The sequence below is a fragment of the Protopterus annectens genome, chromosome 8.part0 (assembly GCF_019279795.1).
Source record: "Protopterus annectens isolate FY-2018-M chromosome 8.part0, PAN1.0, whole genome shotgun sequence".
NCBI lineage: Eukaryota > Metazoa > Chordata > Ceratodontiformes > Protopteridae > Protopterus > Protopterus annectens.
Window position 1 is genome coordinate 746,424,579 of NC_056741.1, and position 24,459 is coordinate 746,449,037.

General features: G+C 41.4%; 1 protein-coding gene across 1 annotated transcript in view; it reads right to left on the reverse strand.

The window, feature by feature from the left end:
- GBA (glucosylceramidase beta) overlaps positions 1-24,459 on the reverse strand; it is a 502,181-nt gene that overhangs the window by 258,606 nt on the left and 219,116 nt on the right. Inside the window, exon 6 of the mRNA XM_044079308.1 lies at positions 1,867-2,039. Within this exon, the coding sequence (XP_043935243.1) occupies positions 1,867-2,039 (173 nt within the window). The remainder of the gene's footprint in view (positions 1-1,866; positions 2,040-24,459) is intronic.

Genomic DNA, 24,459 nt, shown 5'->3' on the forward strand with positions numbered 1-24,459 from the left:
ACATTTACTCATATGATCACCTCTAGTACAAACTTCTAGGCCTACTCTACAGAATCAAGCACATAACAAACTAATATACAAGACAGACTGCTGCTATTGATACATTTTTTACATAGCTGCTAATTGGATACGTGGCTTTAACCAATCTTTCCACCACCACCACCTTCAAAAATTTATGGACATTTTACTACAAAGTTAAAATATTTGCAAATGCCCCTCACTGTTGCTCTTATCACTACTTAACCTTTAACAAGCTCAGATAACCCTAACAACCATGCTATAACTTTTTTAATTAGCTCTTCCCATATAGTCCTTTATGTAAACGACTGCCCATCATTAAGCTCATTTCTACCAAACATACATTTACTCACACATTATAACAGTCATGATCGCTTACTCTCAAGTATTTAAAAAAAGTACACCAAGTTAGTGATACTTTTGTCCATCATACTTCCAAATTATGGAACTCACTGTCACCTGATAACAGGAACTGTTCCTCTCAATCTCTCTCTAAACTACTAACAAAACAATTCCAGTCTGCTCAAAAAAAATACAATTCTCAGTCCATCTAAATCTCTCATTTAGCAACACAGTATACTTTTTTTTCACTAAAACACTATGCAAAAACCTACGCTACTACATAGTCAACATGCCCCTTCTATCTCCATGCTTATTTGTATACTGTGCAACGTTCTGACATTTCTTCAGTGCAACCCCAGACTACTGCACTTAACTCAATCAACTCCTTCAAAATTACAAATCTTACCGCACCATCCTCTATCTAAATTAGGCCATTTCTGCTACTAATTAGGTTACTGCTGCAACTAATACAGCATAACATAACTCAGTTTCTCTTTCTAATTTTCTTCTTTACTAACAAATTCACTACATCTATCCATATATCTCCCATTATGTTGTCTACAATTATCACTTCTCATTTACTTGAAATTTCTTCTTACTTGCCTGGTGAGAAATTACATATTTTCACTGATGTAGGATAATGCCATGCAAATATGTAATGCACAACTTTTTTTTCCATTTAAAGATGATACTTTTGTTACAGCTTCAAGTAAATTCTTACTTATTTATGTCTGTAACTCAGACTATATTTTACGATTATCAACAGTTACCAAGATTTATATATACTTACATACAATGACTGCTATCAATGTCTCTTGTCTTTGCACCAAACTATATTTAATGTGAACATTATCTCTCTGCACCAATTCCATTCAAATCTGTTAATATTTTTCAAAGTTCCATCTGACTATTATCACGATTTATGCATATAGCAAGTAATGAATGAATGAATGACTAAATAAATACGCAACTGTTAACCAGGTAGGACCACTTGGGCACACAGTCCCTTTTCAGTGATGACCTGGGAGCAAAGTGCAGTTAAGTAACTTTTTCAAGGTTACACACTAGGCAAAGAAGGACTGATGGAATTAAACCCTGTACCACAGCTCACAGTCCAAACCTTCTGTGCCAACGTCAAGACTATTAAGCTATTAATAAAAGAAATTTAGGCTGAATTAGAGTACATTCTTACTGGATTATTGCTTCAAAGAACTGAACAATTTGCATTATGTTTTATAAATTTATTTTACCTTCTGAGAAAATAATTAATTTATTGCACATTTTCTCCTTAAGAGCTCCATTGAAAAATAAATTTGCTATTGTGAATCTCTGCAATCAACAAAACAGTTTAATTAGAAATACACAACAATGTCTTTCACAATACTTACTAACCAAATAAAAAAAAACTGAGGGGTTTCAACTCTTTGGCATAGGCTGATCCAAACACTGCAAGGGACATTTTTAAGATGGATCCTTCATTTTACTGGACTGTTTCAGCTCCTTTACCTGACAAAGTAATTGGCCCAAGTTTTGTGATACTTGTCTCCTGCTGCTCCTTTTAGGGTACCCTTGCCAGACACATCTTCATTTGTCTTCATCCAGGCAGGAGAAGTCCAAGGGCTTGCAAACAGAGAAATGGGTCGCTTAGACATTGAAATGGCTCGCTGGATAAGCGGAATCTAAACCAATAAAAACAAAATCAAAATGTACTCAGTGCTCCTATATCCACAGCAGCTTAAAAACAGGTGTCTTTTCATAATTTTTAAGCAGCAATGGCAAAAGCCTATTCAGTGAGTTTTACATTTTATGTATATACTTCTAACTCACTGGGGTGTCCTTGTTTATTTATTCATTTGTTAACTGCTTATGTGGTAAGCAATCTTGCAAAAGAGTCTTTTCGACTATGACCCAAGTCAAAGGCACCAACTAGTATGAAAAATACTATGCCAATACATTTAGTTACAAACAGCAATTAGCAGTCTAGGTCTTAAACAGGTTTAATGCCTTATTCTAACTAAAGTGACATTCTACTCACAATTTATTTTTCTTTTTAATTTATGAACTCAATAGTGGAATATGATAAGGCAGACAGATGAGGAGAAAATATACTGAAAATAAACAATTTATATGCTTGATACATGTTGGTTTTTGTGAGATATGTAAACATTAGGTGATCCACTGTGTCAAACTCTAACCGGGAAAAGCCAAAGAGAGAGAGAGAGAGTAAGCAAAGGCCTTGACACCAACAGTATGCAGCTACTGAATTTAGGGATTACATAAATTATACAAACTAATGCAAATCCAAAATTTATACATACATATGTCTACCTATCTATCTATATATATATATATATATATATATATATATATATATATATATGCACACACACACACACACACACACACACACACACACATACACACATACACACATCTACACACACATGCATGAGTGTACAGATTATATACATGCACACTCAGACCTGTCTAGATATATAGATTGAGACTGTGTATGTGCGTGCGTGTGCATGTTACACACTTACAGATATGTATCTACACAATACACATTATGCAACTTACAATGAGATGCACAATCTGCTAAACTTTACTGAAATGTACTTCTAGCATTGTTATTTCTATATACTACAAATTTTAGTACTGTAAATCTATTTCTCTATCTTATATCAGCAACAGCTGGAAAGACCACAGAAGTACCTCATCAAGAGGATCACTGACCTCAAACAGATGCCCAACGCAACTCGACTGAAGAAACTCCAGCTGTACTCGGTTGCATACCACCTGCTCAAAGGTGATCTCTGCTTGACATATAAGGCCATGTCCAATCCAGAATTGATGGACATGCTCCACCTAAAGAAAACCTTATCCCCTCGAGCCACACAGTCTACGGATCTAAACCTCACCACAACAATAAATAGGACATGCTGGAGGGATAGATTCCTTGTCCCAGAGACTTCCCATGCTTTGAAACAAGATTCCAATCTACATTAGGCAGAGCTCCTAGCTAGCACTCTTCAAGAGAAACCTTGACGAGTGGATGGGAAACAGAAAGTTTACCCTGGGGATCACTTCAGTGGCTCTGCTGGACAGAGGCACAGGGAACTAATCTAGGGGGCGGCGAAAGCAAACACATTCTGGCTAGGCTTATAAATGCCTTCGGGGAGATAGCCTAGTACCTACCTGAACCTATGTAGTGAAATTGTAAATGTAATGTCATTTACTGGAGCTTTTCTTTATGGGCTTCCACTGAAAATATGCTTTGCCGGTTGAACTTTCCCAGTAAGGAAAGATAAATATACATATCATCATCATCAACCCCCTTTTTCTCTACATGGGGTCAAGTATTGTGTTAACTGTTGAAAGAAAAATGTGAAACAGGGGCAAATAAATGACTGCCAACACAAGATTAACAGTTAAGCACTTTCATTCGATTTAATACACTAAACATCTTCAGAACTGAAAAACAATCCCAAATGCACCATTTTAAATACAAATTCATTAATCAGGGTTCCAATTAAATCTGTTTAACTAAATAAATTAATTAAAAGATACAGTACCAAAACTTGTAACAAAGTTAAAATAACCTCTAAAAAAATGTTATTTAGTAATGATACCCATCATTTAAAAGACATTTAACATTTAAAGTGCCATTTAGACAAGGAGCTTTATCAGCATTTAAAAATACTTGCCATCTCAGCTCTTTGATTTCCAGGGCGTTGTTAAACTCTGACACATATGGTAACACATTTATAGAAGCTAACACAAAGAAAACAAATATCTTAAAATGTGTACATTCTGTAGCATGCTTAGCCAAAGCATTATTCAGAGGGTGCTATTTTAGCTTTTATCTGGACTTTTTTGAGTGGTGCTAGTGAATTTAAGATGTTAAGGAAAACTGATTTGAAAGCTTTAACAGCATCATCTAGAGGAAGCTGGGTGAGGATGTTCCAGTCAACTCTAGAGAGGCTTCTGAAGGTTTCAGGGTTAAAGCTGGAAAGTTTGCGACAGGTGAGAATCCTATGTGGTTTAGAGAAATGGGGAGTATATCTTAGGACTTTTACTGGTGATTGATCACTCAGGGAGTCTGGAAGCGTTTCTGGGTTGTGGTATTTGCTTGGGCTGTATTCAGTCTATCAGTGAGCTTGGAGAATGAGAGTTATTTTTCTGGGTAGGTTGAAAGATTACTTGTGTAAATCCAAATAAGTTTATGTGATGTGAAGGGTTAGGATTAATGAGGATTTGCCAATTGATGTTCACATCCCCAAGGAGGATGGTCTCATTTGGGAAATTTTGGGAGAGATGAGAGAGTATGTTTTCCAGGAGGGGACTGTTATCCCCTGGTGGAATACAGATGGCTACTACTGTAATGGCAGTGTAGTCATTGAGTTTAAGACTTGCTATCAGTACTTCAGCAGGTGAAAAGGAAGGGACTGGTTGCTTAGGATGGGAGAGAGTCAGGTTATTGGAGTAAACTATGGCAACTCCACCACCTTTTTTGTTTAGGCGGTCTAGGTGAAGTATATTGTATGCAGGGGGGAGAATATCTTTATCTTGATTTTGGGGTTTAAGTCAAGTTTCAGTTACAGAAATAACATCTGGGGTATGATGAGATAAGTTAAACAGATTTGACTGGAAGACTGATAAATGAATTTGTATTTAAAATGGTGCATTTGTGATTTTTTTCAGTTCTGAAGAAGTTTGTTGTATTAAATCGAAAGCGCTCAACAATTAATCTTGTGTTGGCAGTCAGTTATTTGTTCCTGTTTCACATTTTTCTTTCCAAGTCATTTAATTTTGTGGAGTTGGTGGTGTTCGTTTATTGTGTTAACTGTAGCCATCTCTCTCAATTCAATGCCACACTCCTGCCTTCTTCGATACTCATGCCTGACTGTCACAGACCTTCTATCACACAATCCATCTACCTCTTTGCTGGATGACCTTGATTCCTCTTATCTTCTTCCTGTCTGTCCTAAATCTGCTTCACCAGATTGTCTTCTGCTTTACTACACATGCCCAGACCATCATAATCTGTTCTCTTTGATCTTTTCTACAAATGAAACTACTTTGGCTTCTGCTTTTATGTCCTCATTTGTTCATCTGTCTCACAGTGTGCATCCTACCACCCATCTCAAGCACTTCATTTCCATCACTTCCAGCTTTCTAATCTGCTCTGCCTTTACTGCCCAGGTTTCTGTACCATTCAGTAGTACTGGTCACAACACTGTTTTGTACACCTTGCTTTTCAGCTTCTTTGGCATTCCTCTGTCATACACTACACCTGACACTCTATGCCAGTTGGCTGCAGCCCCTCTGATTCTAGCTTTCACCTCTTCATTCAGACTTTCCTTATCCTCACCCACCCCTCCCAGATACTTGAAGCTGTTAACCTGTTCCACTATCCTCCCTTCTATCTCAATTCTCAGCTTCTTCTGATTTCCCCAATTTGCTGCCATTACCACTGTCTTATGTGTAATTAGTTTTATCCCATGTGCCTTCAGTTTTGCATTCCATTCTCCTATCCTTTGCTGAAGTTCTTGTTCAGAGTCTACCTGTAATGCCACATCGTCTGCATACAGCAGCTGTGCTGATATGTCCCCTCTGTCCTGTTTGCTAATGTAATCCATCACCAGTATGAACAGCAGTGGGCTCAGAGCTGAACCATGATGCACACACACTCCCACTGGGAACCCCTCTGAGATCAAACACTGTTCATGCTTGAGTCACTGGATCTTTGTACATAGTCTGCACTAATTCTACCGATGTTTCTGTGACCAAACCACTGCAAGACTTCCAAAATCAGATTTCTTGGGACTTGTCACATGCTTTCTGAAAGTCTAGGAATGACCAACTGGACACTTTCCTCATCTCTAGCTTCTTCTCAACTATCACTCTCACTGCAAACACTGGGTCAGTTGTGCTGCATACTGATGTGAATCTGAACTGCCCATCTTATTTTCTAGTATCCACATATATATATGTTTATCAATCACCCTCTCCAGAACTTTCATGCAGTTTGACTGGAGTTTGATATCTTTGTACTACCCACAGTTGTAGATGTCTCATTTTCTCTTGTACAATAGTATGAGTATGTTTATTCTCTAGTCATCTGGGATACACCTTTATCTTCACACTGCTATGAGTACTGTCTGAAGCCATTTCTCCCCTATCTCACCCATCATCTTTATTATATCTGCTGTGACCTCATCTGAGCTTTCTGCTTTCCTGGACTTCATTTTCCTTAGTGTTGTTCTTGCATCTTCTAGGGTAGGTTCCTCTTCTTCTCTCATCATAGGCTGTGTCTAGGGCGGCACAGCTTATGTGGGGTCTTCATTTAGAAGCTGCTGGAAGCACTCTTTCCATATGACTTTGATGTCCTGTGGACCGGTGAGCTGGTTGTTTTTGGCATCCCTTAAGAAGGGTGTCTGACTATCTTCTTTATCTTTTTGTCTTTGCCTTGCAACCTGATATAGTTTCTTTGTGCCACCTACTAAGTCACTTTCCAGTAGCTTGTAGAGTGCCTCTGATGCCATGTTTTTTGCTACGGCAACTTCTTTCTTAGCATCTTTTTTAGACAACCAGTATTCCTTTCTGGCCTCGTCCATCTTTTCTATCTCCCACTTTTTCTGCACTCCTTTCTTTTAACAACTTCCTGGACTTCTGCATTCCACCACCAGCTTTCCTTATGTACCTTTTTTCCATACCTGGCTCGGCCACATATCTGTTCTGTAGTCCTCACACATGCTGTTTTGAGGTGCTGCCATTTTCCTTCAACTCCACCCATTTCCTCCTCTTCTTGGGTGCTAGAGTCCTCAATAATTCCCTGAACTGTTGTACTTTCTCTCCATTCAACTTCTAGGCCTTCAGCCTGGTCTCTGTTGACCTTAAAGCCTTCTCTGACCACTGCTTGCAGCCGACTGTGGTAACCAATACTTTATGATGTGGGCTGACTTTGCAATCACTGATTTTACATGAATGCCCTTTCCTTACGAGGAAGAAATCTGTCTGAGTTACGTGCTGGCCACTCTTGTATGTGACCTTGTGAATGTCTCTCCTTCTGAAGCATGTGTCGGCTACTATCAAGCCATTTGCCTGTCAGAAGACTAGAATGACCTCAACTCCTTTATTCCTGTCACCCCATCCATATGGACCCAGGCAGTCTTCATATCCTGTCCTGCCTGGTCACTCATTATCACCACCAATTCATGTTGCCCGGCTTTATTTAGTAGTTCCCGCTACTGCTGAGTGTATTCTTTTCATCACTTCACCATCACAACCCTGCTGTAGGGCATAGGCCAAGATTATGAACACCTTGTTATCATTAGGCTGGAGTCTGACTGCAATGAGTCTGTCACTAATTCTGATGGCATCCCTCATTGCTTTCTGAAGTCTCTCCGTCACCACAATTCCCACACCATTTTTAGCCTCTTCTCCTCCTGAGTAGTAGACTCTGTATCCAAGCCAAGTAACTTTGCTGCAGTGCCCTTCCATCTTGTCTCTTGGATACATAGGATATCCAGCCTCCTCCATACCATCATGTCATCTACTTCCATGCTCCAACTGGTTAGTGAACCTACAGTGAGTGTTGCAATTCTTAGTTTCTGTTTGACAGGTTGATTGTTTTTTACATCCAGCTTTTACTCAACAGAGCTATACCAAGTAACCTAGGCTGGGCAAATGGACACCGGACTGCCACTAGCTTACTGACTCAGGGCTGCTGGGCTTTATGCCGGGCACACACACTGGCCAATAGGGGCATATACACTCCTCCCACTGTTAGTATAGGTCCCCAGCACAGGTCAGAGTAGGCCGGGTCCTCAACCCACTTATCACCAGCAAATACCCTTGACAATTTGGTGACATTAGTCAACCTGACTGAATCATTTAGAGCCATATTTCATACCATCAAGAGGCTAGTCCTGCCATGGCTCACAGCGTGTGATCTGTGTTCTCCTACCTTGAAGATACTGAGCACCACAGTAGATATCCGATGCAGTTGGTCTCTACAACTCTTCCCTCTACAGGGCACCATGTAGAGTCTGTGCTGCTGCCCACAGCTCCATTCATTGATTCATGACTTTAAGATGGAAACTCTCAGCATGTTTTCTGGAGGTAGGAGGAATCCCACAGTGGCACAGGAATAACATGCAAAGTTCAAAAACACATTGGCCAGAGGTCAGGATCAAATCTTGTACCTTGTGCATGAGAGGCAAAGACCTTAACTATTATGCCAACATAAAATCATCCAAAAAGAATCGGAATAGTTAGAATAGCATGCATGGCTAAAAACACAGCATAGCAATTTATCTGAATAACCCATGGTTTTCTCAGTGCTAACATTTTAGCATCCTAAATTCCCAAAATACATTAAAGTTGATTAAAGGTCAACAGAAAAAATAACATCAAACAAACTAAAATATTCAAAATCAGTGAAAGTTCTGAAAAAAAATATCTATAGTAAAAGAAAGTTATCAAAATCCAATTATTACACAGCCAGTCAGTGTTTGCTATATGCTATATATGCATATATGTTAGGATATGTATTTGTAGATGTGTGTGAATATACATATATGCATTTATAGTCATTAAAATTCAGTTATCACACAGCAGTCAGTGTTTGCCCTTCAAAGATATTCCATTGAGTTTTAACTGTACTACCTTTACAAGGCACTTATTCCAATAAATGAAATTTAAAGGAAAGATGACTTTTTCCCCACACTTAATAGCTTTAATCAGGTTACAAATTATATGAATATATAATTTCTCAAATTAATACATCTTAAGCATTCATAAAGTGTGGCTATAAATCTTCAACTCATTGTGCCCTCTGGTGCTTACAAAATGTCATTCTCTTGAATCATGACAAAGAACATGGTATCTGACACAGGTCTCATGGAGACTTTTACATTAAGTTTTTTGTTGAAGATCACTTACACAATAACAGTTTTGACAGATGAGGAAAATAATTTGAGGAAATTAGTATTCACACAATACCAATGCAAAAACAGTAGGAAAAACAAGACAGCAATATTAGATAAATAAATGAACTTTCTTAGGAAGTGTTCACTGAGAGAAAAGTACAGTTTTGTACCTACCATAAATGTAGATGTCCGATATGTATGCATCTGCAGTCCTAACATATGGGTTGTCCTGCCTCAGGCAGCCCTTTGGTCGGCCGGATTCCAAAGTCTGTGTCTGGCCTCGGCTGGTGTCGCACTTCACCCGACGTCATAGCTGCTGTTTATTGGGTATAAAGGCATCAGCCGACGCCATTTTCCTCAGTGTTTCTTGCCCCAGATGCCAGGTGCCCTCTAGTAAGGCTAAATTTGGATAAATGCAAATAATTCCAAACAGTAGAGAGCAAACAATATAAAAAAAAAAAATATATATATATATATATATATATATATATATATATATATATATATATATATATGTATGTGTATATATATATATAAACAAATACACCATAATAGATTCCCCCAGCTAGCTAAAAGAGGGGTACATACCCTAGGAATACCACAGAGGGGAAGGAGGGTGGGTAATCCTGACTGCAGATGCATACCTATCAGACATCTACATTTACGGTAGGTACAAAACTGTACTATGTCCTTCAAGGATGCATCTGCAGTCCTAACATATGGGTAGAATACCATAGCCAAACTGGGAGAGGAGGCACTAAGATAAAGATGGTGTAGTTAAGATCCCTTGCAAAACAGCAGTTGCAAAACCTGCTCGGGATCTAGAGTATAAGGGAAGATTGTAATGCTTGGCAAATGTATGCACGAAGCTCCAAGTAGCAGCTTCTAAAATGTCTTTGGTAGCCACTCCTCGTAGGAAAGCTGTAGTGGTGGCTGTAGCTCTTGTGGAATGAGGTCTGATATTATCAGGAGTTGTCTTTCCATGGAAAGAGTAGCAAAATCGAATGCAATTTCCTATCCATTTTGAGTTTGTCTGTTTTGAAATTGCTTTTCCTTGCATTCCTGTTGCATATGCTACCAGAAGCTGGTCAGTTTTTCTGCTGGTCTTAGTTCTGTCCAGATAGTAGCGTAATTATCTGTGCACATCCAAGGTATGTAGCAGTCTTTCCCCCCTGTTCTGTGGGTTGGGGAAGAATGTAGGTAAATGAATCGCTTGGTTCAATGATACTCTGGAGACCACTTTTGGCATAAAGGAAGGGTTAGTTCTCAGAGAGACTCTGTCCTGATGGAAGATAAGGAAGGGTTGTATTGCCATTAATGCCTGTAACTCAGATACCCTTCTTGCTGAAGTAATTGCTAGCAGGAAAGCAGTTTTCCAAGACAAGAATTGTAATTCTGCTGTTGCTGCTGGTTCAAAAGGAGGAAGTGTTAACTTTTCCAGCACAAAGTTGAGATCCCATGTAGGTAAAGGTGGTTTTCTTGGAGGCTTTACATTTTTGATTCCTCTCAAGAACTGCCTGAGTAGAGGATGAGAGAAGACAGGAGGATCCATGTTGTATTCTGCAGAAATTGCTGATGCATGAATCTTAATGGAGGAGTAAGACAGGCCATTGTGGAACAGCTGTGCTAAATATTCCAGGATGTGTGCTATCTTTGCCAATGAGACATTTTCTCCCTTTGCTGCACTCCAAATGAGGAATCTTTTCCACTTGGCTGAATAAGTCTTCCTTGTGGAGGGTCTGTGCGCCTCCAGGATAATGTCCTTAACCCTCTGAGATAAACCTGGGTTATTTTGTTTTATGCAATATTCCAAGCAGCTAGCTGCAGTGTTTTCAAGTTTGGATGTAGGATCTTGTAGTTGTCCTGTGTTAGTAGTAAGGGACATAGAGGTAGATGCCATGCGTGTGTCCGAGACATGCTTCTCAGTAGCGGGCACCAATGTTGCCTCGGCCAGTCTGGAGCTATCAGAATTACCCTTGGCTGATCCTCTCTGATCTTCAGTAGAACTTTGTACATCAAGGGAAGAGGTGGAAATGCATATGCTGTCAGGTTTTTCCAGCTGAAGGAAAGGGAGTCCACCCTCCAAGCAAGTGGGTGGTATGCTCTTGTGCAGAATTTCTTCAATTGGTGATTGTGTGGGGAGGCAAACAGGTCTATCTGTGGTAGTCCCCATTTCTTTGTTATGGCTTTGAAGATATCTGGATGCAGCATCCATTAGTGAGCATCCGTGGTAGTTCTGCTTAAGGTGTCTGCTAGAGAATTTTCTTTTCCTGGTACAAATCTGGCCTGAAGTTGAATGTTGAGGTTCAGGGCCACATTCCACAGGTCCATTGCCATCCGGCATAGAGGATATGAATGTGTACCTCCCTGTTTGTTGATGTACCACATGACTGTGGTATTGTCCGTCCTTATCAGCAGATGACCCTGTTGAAGGAGTGGTCTGAATGCCTAGATCGCATGTTTCACTGCCAGCATCTCCTTTAGATTTATGTGTAGATTCAGCTGGTCTTGGGTCCATAGGCCTTGTATATACTTGTCCACCATGTGTGCCCCCCATCATAGGTCTGAGGCGTCCGTGGTGATGGTCTGGCTTGGATGTGGTTTGTGGAAAGGCAAGCCTCTGTTCAACTGACAGGCCTGAGCCCACCACAGGAATTCTTGCTTCAGGCATGGAATTATTGGAATCTGGGCTTCTAGACTGTGCTTGTGTTGAGACCATACATTCCTTAGATACCATTGTAGCTTTCTCATATGCAGCCTGGCATGTGGAACCAATATTATGCAGGATGCCATGTAGCCCAGGGCTTGCAGGACTTTCCTTGCAGTAAGCTGAGTTTGTGTTGTTAATGTCATGAAGTAGACTGGTAGTTGCTTTTGTTTTTCCTCTGTGAGAAAATCCATCTGAGTTGATGTGTCTAATTCTGCACCCAAGAATATTATCCTTTGGGATGGTACTAGTCTTGACTTTTGCATGTTGACTGTGTATCCCAAGGCTTGCAACAGTTGTATGACATTTTCCAAATCTTTTGTTAACTTTGCCTTGTTGTCCACTTGTATTAGGCAGTCGTCCAGGTATGGGTAAATCTGAATTCCCTGAAGTCTGCAATGAGCAATTACTGATGCCAGGCATTTCGTGAATACTCTGGGCGCAGTAGATAAGCCAAAAGGCAATGCTGAGAATTGATAATGCTCTGATCCTGCAAGAAATCTGAGGTGTCTTCTGCAATCTGGTCGTATAGGGACGTGCAGGTATGCCTCCTTGAGATCTAGAGTCACCAGCCAAGACTCCTTGCCCAGCATGGGAAGAAGTTGCTGGAGGGTCAGCATTTTGAATTTTGGAACAATGAGGTATGTGTTCAGTGCGGACAAATCTAGAATAGGTCTCCATTGATTTTCTTTTCTTGGTACAAGGAAAAGCCTGGAGTAAAATCCTTGGCCTTGTTCCATAGGTGGCACCTCTTCTATAGCTCTCATCCTTAGTAAGTTGTTGATTTGTCTTAGAGTCTGTTTTTGGCTTGGTGGTAGGTTTGGCATTCCTCTCTTTTTGGTAGAGTATGGAAGTGAAACCTGTAGCCCTTGTCTATTGTTTGTAAAGTCCATTTGTCTCCTGTAATGTAATGCCAGTTGTCGGAGAATAAGGCTAGTTTTCTGCCCAAGGGTGCTTCCAGTTGTTCCCTGGTAGGCGGAACTAGAGCAAAGTCATTGTGTCTGCCCTGTGGAAGTGGTTGTAGTTGATTCTGTGGCAGTACTTCTCTGGTTGGTAGGTTGCCACTGACGTCCCCTGTAGGCACCCCTAGATTGACCCCTGCCTCTTGGGCGTCTATTTCTGCCTCTCTGCACTCTGGAGTTGTCTGAAAAGGACCAATTCTTCGAAGGCCAATTTCTGCTAAACCTCGGAGGTTGGACCTGTAAGAAATCCTTGACTGTTTGGACAGATTTTGCTTTTTCTTCCACCTTTTTTAGAACCTCCTGTGCAGGGGAGCCAAACAAACTTTGTTTCTCCATGGGAGCATCTAGGAGTTTTGACTTAACATGGTCTGGTAAGGATTGTTCTTTTAACCAGGCATGCCTACGAATCACTGTTCCAGTCACAGCTGATCTAAAAGAAGCCTCCAGTGCATCATAGCCACATTTTAAGAAATGGTTACTGACCTGCTGAGAGGTTATGTACCAAATCCTGAAGTGACTTGCGGTCTAAAGGTTCAGGAGAAGATAGTTTTTTATTTAGCTGGTCTAACAAAAATTCCTGGTACTGAATCATGTGAAATTGGCAGTTCATGGCCCTGGCCGAAAGAGTAGCAGAAGTATAAACCTTTTTACCCCATCTCTCTAATGCTCTGGATTCCCTTTCAGAGGGAAGAGGGTTTTTGGCAGAGGCAGCTGCCACACCTTTAGGGCCCTGTAAAATGGTTTCAGGGTCTGCAACAGGAAACTTATACAAATGGTAGTGTGTGTCCGGGACCCTGTAATATCTGTCTGGCTTGGCAGGGGCCGGAGGAAGAGAATCAGGAGCAGTACAGGCATCATTATATGCATCATCAACAACTGTTAGTACTGGCGGAATGGCTAAAGGCCTATGCTGTGGTAAGTGTAAAAAAGTCCTTAGCCTTTTCCTTGAATCTGAAAAAATCCTGGCCCTGCCATTGGAAGTGTTCCCTCATAGCATGCAAGGTTTCCCCAAAGGAAAATTCTTCAGGAGGAGAAGCAGAAGGAATGGAGTCTTCTGCATCAGAATCCTCCTAAGGAGAATATGGGCCTTCATGAGGGTCTGAAAGGTCTGAGTCATCCGAGGAATAATCTGTAGAGACAGGTTCCGGGGGTTCAGTCCTAGGCCTCTTGTCTGGAGGGGGCTGAGAGGCCCTGTCTGGGTGAGGTTGGGATCCTCTGATTAAAGAAATGAGATCCTCAGCCAGGCTGAGTATTTGGGAACTAGAGGTAGGCCTATGTGAAGGAGTTTTGGCAGGCAAGGCCTTAGAAGATTTAGCTGCCTTAGCCCTGGCAAAAGCCTTGATAGACATGGAAGCAGGGGGTCTAGCAGCCCCACGTGCAGGGGTAGTTATGTCTAAAGGAATAGTGTCTGATAAATCCTGCGTGCCTGATTCTGTAGCAGTAAATTCAGTAGCAGATTCAGCCATGCTCTGTGAGGCCTCGGCTATCGGCATGCTTTCGGCCGAAGGAAGAACCGGGGGCTCGGTTTCAGCCGAAACCGAGACATTCGCGGTTGGCCTAACCGTGGTTTCAGCCGAAACCACGGGCCGCGAATGTCAGTCCTTTTCCTTGTGTTTTTTAGCTAATTGAGTAGTCGGAGTCTCCGACGGCATTTTGTATGCAAAAGCGGGACCAAAAAACTCCTCCGCAAACTCCGACCGACGTCTAAGTGTCCGTCGGTTGAAGGAAGCACAGGCTAGACAAGCTGATACGTCGTGGTCTGGGCCTAAGCAAGGAAGGCAGTAAGAGTGGAAATCCTTATGAGGTATTTGTTTCCCACAAGTTAAACAATTATTTACTTTGTCTGACATCGGCTGAGGCAAGAAAGAGTCCCCAACGGGGTACTTAGCTTTTAGAAGTCTTCGGTAGTAGAAATCTCTGGATCTGACCGACCGGCACTTGCGAACAGCTTCTGCTTCGGGCACCGCGCGGCAAGAAAGACTGAGGAAAATGGCGTCGGCTGATGCCTTTATACCCAATAAACAGCAGCTATGACGTCGGGTGAAGTGCGACATCAGCCGAGGCCAGACCCAGACTTTGGAATCCGGCCGACCGAAGGGCTGCCTGAGGCAGGACAACCCATATGTTAGGACTGCAGATGCATCCTTGAAGGACATCAGCAAACCTCTCCTACAGTCAGAAAAAGAATTAAGGGCAAATGGGCTTTTCATTTTTATAGAGACTGCAAGACATCACGGAGTGGACTCCTCGGTAAATGTTAAGAAATTGCTGTAGTGGACAAAAGACTCTGTGCCTAGAAAAGAGGCATCTAACTGTTATGTGCCACTAGGCAGCAAGGGCTCCCTAATGCTCTTCTGAGGGAAGCAAACTATGATAAACGCCCAACACTTGTCCAACCACCCCGCCACACAAAATGACTCCAGACTGCAAAATAATGCAGGAATGGCTTTACAGAAAAAAATGTTCAAAATTAAAAGAAACTGTCTGAATTAAATGTAATATGATTAGAAGAAACAGAATGGTGGATTACATGTCAACCACCGTCTTAAACAGCATAAGATGAAAGAGAGGAAAGGCTTCATGATGTCTCTGGTAACATCTGGATTTGACAGATAACTTTAGCAAGAGCTACAATAGAAATTACAGGTATTTTAAAATCACTGGAAAAATAATTTCTGTGCAATAAGAAACTCTGTAATGGCACAGTGGAAACAGGTACAAAGTAAGCCCAATAAAAAAACAAGTATTTAATGAAGCACTTTTCATTATTATAGATACAATAACTTCATCAGATAACACAGATGTTATCTGAAGAAGTTATTGTATCTACAATAATGAAAAGCGCTTCATTAAATAGTTGTTTTTTTTTATTGGGCTTAGTTTGTACCTGTTTCCACTGTGCCATTACAGAGTTTCTGGTTCGCTTTTCAATTTTTATTCTGTGCAATAAGAACACAGCACAGTACACGTATACTGGCAATGCCTCAGGGATGGGTTAACACTGCTGCCTGTAGAGAGCAGTACATGGATGGAGAAGAAACACAAACCATAATAAAGGAGTTATTAACAGAATGAGATGAAAGTCTATAGATCTTAAAAGGCCACTTCACCAAACTGGGGATATGGAAATATACTGCGGTGGTTAATACTGTATACAAACACTCCTGCACATGATTTTGTCACAATGTATGTTTTTTAACACTGCATTCCATTCATTAATGCCTACAAAATGTCATCAGTAAGAGCTTAATCTTATATGTTGCAAAACCAGTAGGACTTTTATTTATTTTATTTGCTAACTACAGTAGAGTACTAAAAAAGAGAGACTTTATGATTACAGGGCAGTTACACCATTAGATTATAAAATGTACAAAACTGCAAAGATAACTTACACTAAAAAAAATACAGCACTGGCATTCAACCCTGGAATCAGAGGTCACCCAGCATTAAACCACTAGCTTGTATTTTTAATAAAATTTATCTTTGCATTTTTGTAACATGTTATAATCTAATGGTGTAACTGCCTGTAATCATAAAGTCTCTCCTTTTTACTGAAAACTAAGTATTCAAAAAAGAGATCTAAAAGCCTGTAATGGTAAGTACTGTAGAACTGCTTGAGTCTATACAAACTGAGAATGTGGTTAAGACAACTACTGCATAGCCATTTTAAGAATGACTGTATCTCATAATACATCAAGATTTGCTCCTAGGGACAACGTATTTGTGATGAGTGAACTATTAACATTGTTGTCTTTGAGCTGCTATTGTGTACAGAAGAAAATACTGTTTGATTAAAATGCTGATGCATACTGATATCAATGACACTCCCGTTCAATATTAATCAGAAACCAGTGGTGTCTATCATGATGTGGTGTCAGAAGTGGGATCTTTTTCACAAAATAAAACAAAAGTGTCACTCCAGTCAGAAAACTGTGTCAATAAGCAGTACAGTGTCCTTCAAGCTCTGACTAATCCTTTTTACTGAAAACTAGTACTTTTACTTCACAAACTAGTAATTATTTATATATTCTAAGTCATTCAGCACTAGACAATTGAATTTTTGTCAAAAATGTCAATTAACCCACCAAAACCCCTTGACTGGCCTGCCTGGAGGCAAAGGTTTGCCTGCTTTAGAATAGCAATCAAGCTTGATAAAGAAAAAAAACTGGGTAAATACTTTATTGTACCCCCTTGGGAAAGCAGTCGGAGGTAATATACAGTTCTTTTTTTTGTTCGCATTGGGCTAGAGTATTGCAATATACATATAAATCAGCAATTACTAAGCTCAAAGAGTATTTTGTGCAAAAAAAACATTATACACAAAAGGACATGTTTCAACATGTGTGTAAAAGCCAAGGTGCATGTACTGAAACCTTTGCAAGCCACTTGCATGAAATGATGAAAACTAAGTTTAACAAAAAGAATGAACAGATTAGAGAAAGATTTGTTACTGGGCTAGCTGTTGTCTCTCAATGTTACAACTTGAAGTAAATCTGGCTTTAGAAAAAGCCATACAAATTGCCAGACAGGAGGAATTGGTAGAGATAAACTGATGTGCGCGAGGTAAAATACAAACAAAATGGTAACTTTAAAAAGAAATATGAGACTGTTAAAACTAAGCTAATGCAAAGTAAGTAGAAGACGTGTAAGCCTAGCAAATGCAGGAGTTGTAACCGTTACCATGCTGAGTTGGCATTGTACAACACAAGGAGGAAGGGGAGAGACGTAAAAGGCAGCGACAGCCAGCAGTCACTTGTAAGATAAACTTAAGTACTTGCTTCTGAGAATAAAATGAAAAGAATGTTCATAAAGTCTTTTCCTGCACTTATGATCTATTGCATCTGACACTGATGTAAATGGGCAAGTAAAACATCCTATTCCTGTAACATAAGTGAACTTCAAGACGGGTACAAGGGATGGTGTTACTGTGAGATCGTGTGTTACCTAGAGAAACTTCAGTCAGCGTGGATGTAAGCTGATCAACTTAAATGTGAATCAATAAAGATTTAATTAAGATGGAATGTTGTTGCCATGCCTTGACCAGACTCAGAAGTGTGTCATTTCTTTCTCTGCCTAAAGCAGAGGCAGAAAAAAGTACAGTTGTGTACCTACCATAAATGTAGATGTTCGAGTATATTCACTGTTGCAGTCATTACTCTTGGGTTATCCTGCTGGCAGGCTACCCTCAGTCGGCCAGAATTCCAAAGTCTAGGTCCGGCGTCAGTTGCTGTCACCTCTTCCCTGACATCAGTGCGCCAGGGGTATAAAAGATGCAGGCAACGCCATTTTCTTCAGTTTTTCTTGCCCCAGATGTCACGTGCCCCCAAATTGGTAGGTTGAAAAATATGCCAATATGCCAGTAAAAATGCATGCACAAAAATAACATTTCCTTCATCTACAAGCAAATACACCAAATAGGTTGTATAGGATAGAGAAGTGCAGATAAGTCCCAGCAAAGAAAAAAGGGGGATAGTAGGTGGGTAACCTGGACTGCAACAGTGAATACACTCGAACATCTACATTTATGGTAGGTACACAACTGTACTATGTTCACCGTGTTTCACTGTTGCAGTCATTACTCTTGGGTTGAATCCCAAAGCTGAGGAAGGGTGGCTGGGCAAAATAGGATTAGGAGAGGCTATGAGTCCCTGCAGAACTGCAGTGGCAAAGCCTGCTCTGGACTTAGAGCAAAGAGGTAAGTGGTAGTGCTTTGTGAAGGTGTGCACTGAACTCCAAGTTGCAGCCTCTAAGATATCTTTGGTTGGTACTCCTCTGAGGTAGGCTGCTGAAGTGGCTGCTGCTCTGGTGGAATGAGGCCTAATGCCCTTAGGCACTGATTTTCCATGTTGAAAATAGCAGAAACGGATGCAATGGCCTATCCATTTAGAAATGGTCTGTTTTGAGATAGCCTTTCCTTGTGATCCTGCAGCATATGACACTAAAAGTTGCTCAGTCTTTCTGAAAGCTTTAGTTCTGTCCAAGTAGAAGCGTAACTGCCTGTGTATGTCCAAAGAATGCAGAATTTTCTCACCCTTGTTCTGTGGATTAGGATAAAAGGTTGGCAAGTGAATGATTTGGTTAAGGGCCACACTGGACACCACCTTAGGCATAAATGAAAGGTTTGTCCTCAGGGAAACCCTGTCTAGATGAAAAATGATGAAAGGTTCCACAGCCATGAGTGCTTGCAACTCCGAGACTCGCCTTTCAGAGGTTATTGCTAGGAGCAGAGCTGTTTTCCAGGATAAGAATTTTATATCTGCTGTTGATGATGGCTCGAAAGGAGGCAGTGTGAGTTTTTACAAAACATAATTGAGGTCCCAAGCCAGAATTGGTGCTCTCCTTGGAGGCCTAATGTTTTGGCCCCTCTGAGGTACTGCCTTTTTAAAGGATGAGAGAAGATAGGTGGTTCCGTATTGTAATGGACTGAAATGGCAGAGTCATGAATCTTAATTGATGAAAAGGAAAGGCCTTTGTTCAGCATCTCAGTTAGATATTGTAAAATCTGAGGGATATTTGATACACACGTGTCAATGCCTCGTTCCTGGTTCCAAGCACAGACTCTCTTCCATTTGTCTGCATAGGATTTTCTGGTGCTGGGCCTCCTGGCCTCCAAGATAACATCCATAACAGCTTTTGAAAGAGGAGTGTTCTGAATGGCTACATTATCCGCCATGCTGCCAGATTTAAGGTCCTGAGTTGGCTGTGCAGGATCTGATTGTTTTGTTGGGTCAGCAAGTGAGAAGTTTGAGGCAATATCCATGCTGGACCTTGAGACAAGCTCTTTAGGATGGGTACCAATGCTGACGTGGCCAGTCTGGTGCAATCATTATCATTTTTGGCTTCTCTTGTCTGACCTTTAGGAGTACCCTGGGAAGGAGAGGCTTCTCTTGTCTGACCTTTAGGAGTACCCTGGGAAGGAGAGGCAGTGGGGCTAAAGCACAAACAGTTAGATTTTTCCAGCTGAATGATAGGGCGTCCACTTTCCATGCTTGCTTGTGATAAATCCTTGTGCAAAATCTCTGCAATTGGCAGTTGTGGGGGGAGGCAAATAGACCTATGCCTGGGAATCCCCATTTCCTTATTATCATGCTGAAGACTTGTGGATCCAGTTTCCACTCGTGGGGATCCATGAGGTTTCTGCTTAGTTCGTCTGCCAGAGTATTTGTTTTTTCCTGGCAGGAATTGTGCTTGCAGGTGAACTTGAAAAGCCAATGCCGTGTCCCATAAGGTCATTGCTTGTCTGCAGAGGGGGGTAGGAATGTGTACCTCCCTGCTTGTGTATGTACCACATGACCATAGTGTTGTCTGTCTTTATCAGTAACTGACCTGGATGAAGCAAGTCCTTGAAAGCTGTCAGGGCATTTTGAACAGCTAGCATCTCTTTTTGATTGATGTGAAGATGCATCTGGTTTGCAGGCCATGCGCCCTGAATGCATTTTCCTGCCATATGGGCCCCCCAGGCATAATCTGATGCATCCGTTGTCAGTGTCTGTCTGGCTGTGGGTAAACTGAAGGGCAGACCCTTGTTGTGGTGACAGGCTTCTGCCCACCATGGAAACTCCTGTTGCAAGCAGGGAATGAGTGCAATTACTGTCTCCAGGCTGTGGCAATGCTGAGTCCAAACACTTTTTAGGTACCACTGTAGTTTCCTCATATGCAGTCTGGCATATGGAATTAGTAGAATGCAAGATGCCATGAAACCCAAGGCCTGCAGGATTTTCCTTGCATATAAGTGGGTTTTTGTTGCCATTTTCATGAAGTAGGTAGTCAGATGCTTTTGTTTGTCTGGCGTGAGATAAGCCATCTGGGCAGTTGTATTTAAGCTTGCACCGAGGAATATTATCTCTTGAGAGGGCACTAGTTTTGATTTATTTTCATTTACTGTGTACCCTAGGCCAATTAGTAATCTTTTTACAAATGCCAGATGCTGCAGAAAATGTCTTTGTTCTCTGCTTGAATTAGGCAGTCATCCAAATAGGGGTATATTTGAATTCCTTTTTGTCTGCAAAACGCAATTACTGGTGCCAGGCATTTTGTGAAGATCCTGGGCACAGTAGATAAGCCAAAGGGCAGTGCAGAGAATTGGTAATGCATTGAGCCAGCTATGAATCTGAGGTATCGTCTGCAAGATTGTCTGATTGGGACATGCAGGTATGCCTCTTTTAGGTCCTAAGTTACGAGCCAAGCCTTCTTGCCCAGCATGGGCAGTAGCTGCTGTAGAGTCAACATCTTGAATTTTGGAACTTCCAGAAACGTATTTAAAATTGACAGGTCCAGTATTGGTCTCCAGGTTTTGTCCTTCCTGGGTACTAGAAAAAGTCTGGAGTAAAATCCTTGCCCCTGCTCTTGTTGTGGTACTTGCTGAATGGCCCTCATATCCATGAGGGCTGTAATTTGTTTTTGTGCCTCTGCCCATTGATTGTGTGGCAAGTCTGGCATACCTTTTGACCTTGGCAGGGTGTGAAAATGGAACCTGTAGCCTTGGTACACTATGTTCAGGACCCATTTGTCTTGGGTAACCATTTGCCAATTTGATGAAAAAAGTGCTAGTTTTCCCCCTAAGGGGGCTGCCAAAAGAAAAGTGTTTGGATCTGGTACAGGAAAGTCATTGGGACTGTTTCCTGTAAGGTTGTGATTTGTCTTCTCCGCTTTTGGAGGTAGGAGCACCCTATTGTTTAGGCCTGTATGAGCCTTGGGGCTGAGATCTGCCTCTGGGATGCCTGTATCTGCCTCTTCGTGGTCTGTCTGACACTAGAAAGGACCAATTTTTAGAGGGCCAGTTCCTGCTAAACCTGGGTGGCTGCACCTGTAAGAAATCCTCGACTGCATGGATTTTGCTTTATCCTCCATTTTTTTCAACACCTCTTCTGCTTTAGAACCAAACAAAGTATCACGCTGTAATGGCGCATCTAATAATTTTGCTTTCACATGATCAAGCAGATTCTGTTCCTTTAACCAAGCATGCCTTCTAATAACAGAACCTGTAACACCGGCCCTGCAAGAGGCCTCCAGTGAATCATAACCACATTGCAAAGTATACTTTCCCACTTGTTCGGCTGCATGCAATAAATCCTGCAATTCCTTGTTCTCTGAACCTTCAGTATTTGTCAACAATTTCTGTTTAAGCAGTGACATTAAATATTGCTGATATTTAAGCATATGAAACTGACAATTTAAAGTCCTTACAACCAGGGTAGCAGAAGTGTAGACTATTTTCCCCCATCTGTCTAGAGCCCTAGAATCCCTATCAGAGGGGACAGGGTTTTTTGCAGTGGAAGCTTTAACCCCTTTGGGACCCTGAGATATAGTTTCTGGGTCAGCAGCGGGGTTTTTATATAGGAAATTATGAGAATCCGGGACCCTGTAGTATCTGTCTGGCTTAGCAGGTGCAGGGGGTAAAGAATCAGGGGACAGGCCGGACTCTAAAAATACATCATCTACAATATCCAGGACAAGTGGAATAGCAAGGGGTCTGTGCTTGGGGAAGTAGCAGAATGTCTCTGAGCCTTTTCTTAGATTCAGAATAATCTTGGCTCTCCCAGTGGAAATGCTCCCTCATGGTATGCAGGGTTTCCCCAAAAGAATAATCCTAAGGAGGAGAGGCTGAAGGAATGGATTCTTCAGCATCAGAATCCTCATAGGGAAGCATGGAGTAATCCTGTTCAGAAGAGGAATCAGAGGAAATAGAAACCTGATCAGAAGAATCATACTATGTCTCTTGCCTAGGCCTCTTATCAGGAGGGGGATGGGAGCCCCTGATCAAACTAATTAGGTCTTCGGCCATTTTGAGCATCTGTTTTTTAGGCATGGAAGTCTGAGAAGGAGAATGCTGTACTTGTTTCTTTGTCTTTAGGGCTACTTTAGTCTTTGAAGCTGAAGATGGCTTAATATATAGTTGTGTAGGTCTGAAGACACCCTCAGAAGCAGATGCCTGCTCAGCGTCTATGGACCCATCTGAGGGAATGATTTCAGAGTGTCCAATACCTTGAGTTTCCAGAGGCCCAGTTGGCTTCACGTGGGAGTCGGAAGCGGCCTGTAGCTCTGAGGTAGCGGGCACCAGGGGCTGCGAAAGCGCCTCACTGAGAACCGGCGTCTGGCCTAGCAGAGTCTTCGTCGGTTTTGGACCTCGAATGCCTATCCTTTTCCTTGTCCTTGCGTTTTTTGTAAACTCCGGTTGTCGGCTGGTCCGATGGCATTATATAATTAAATCTTTGGCCAAAGTAATGAAATGCAAAATCGAACCGAAGCTTAATAGTGCGTTGGTTAAATATAGCACAAAACCGACAGCTAGCAACATTGTGATCAGGGCCTAGGCAAGGAATACAGTAAGAGTGAAAATCCTTATGAGGTATTTGCTTCCCACAAGAAATACAATTGTTAACTTTTTCTGACATTGGTCTGGAGTAAGAAAAAAGTTTCCCCAATGGGGTACTTAGCTTTAATGAAGACTTCGGTTCTGAAATTCGGATTTGAAAATCTCAGGAGTCAGCCGACCGGCACTTGCGAACTGCTTTTGCTTCGTGCACCGGGTGGCAAGAAAGACTGAAGAAAATGGCGTCGGCTGCATCTTTTATACCCCTGGCGCACTGACGTCAGGGAAGAGGCGACAGCAACCGAAGCTGGACCTAGACTTTGGAATTCTGGCCGACTGAGGGTAGCCTGCCAGCAGGATAACCCAAGAGTAATGACTGCAACAGTGAAACACGATGAACATCAAAAGAATGCACAGTCTTGGTACAACAGAAAGTGTAACTGAACCAAATGAGTCCAGTGCATTCATGGTTCCAGTAAAAGTGAAAGACGGCAGCATATGGATATGTATTGACATGATGTAATTGTGCAAGAAAGGTGCATTTTACCTACATTAGAATACATCACTTCCACTAGGGTTTGGCAGAAACCCTATGAGGAAGGAAGCCATAAGATGACAACCTTCATTACTCCATAGGAAGGTTTTGCTTCAAGAGGCCGATATTTGGAACAACCTCAGCACCTGAAATTTGTCAGTATAAAATGAGTGACTTGCTAAAGGGGTATGACAGCGCTATTGTTGTTATGGATGACATTCTAGTATTTGATCCAAATAAAATGATGCATGTTTTGTAGACAGAGGCAGTGCAACTGGTATACGGTTATGAATTATGAGATAAAGTGAAATCAAGACCTGTTCTGGTTCGGAAATACTAAACTTCAGTACTTCAGTATCTTAAATGTGCTACATCCATTAACCAGTCTTTTAATGAAAGATGTGCCCTGGTCATGGAGAAACGCTCAAGCCTGAGCTTTCTGCAGAGTGAAAGAAATGCTAACAGTTCCAGTGCTAGTATACTATGGTGTCATCTAAACTGAATTGTGAGTGTAGATGCTACTAGCTATGGCCTATGTAAATTATTATTTTACATAAATTACATCCTGTTGCCTAGTGCTTCAGAATGCCAAATGATGCTGAACATAGACATTAGCAAATTTGCTTTCCAATGATATGACATGTAAG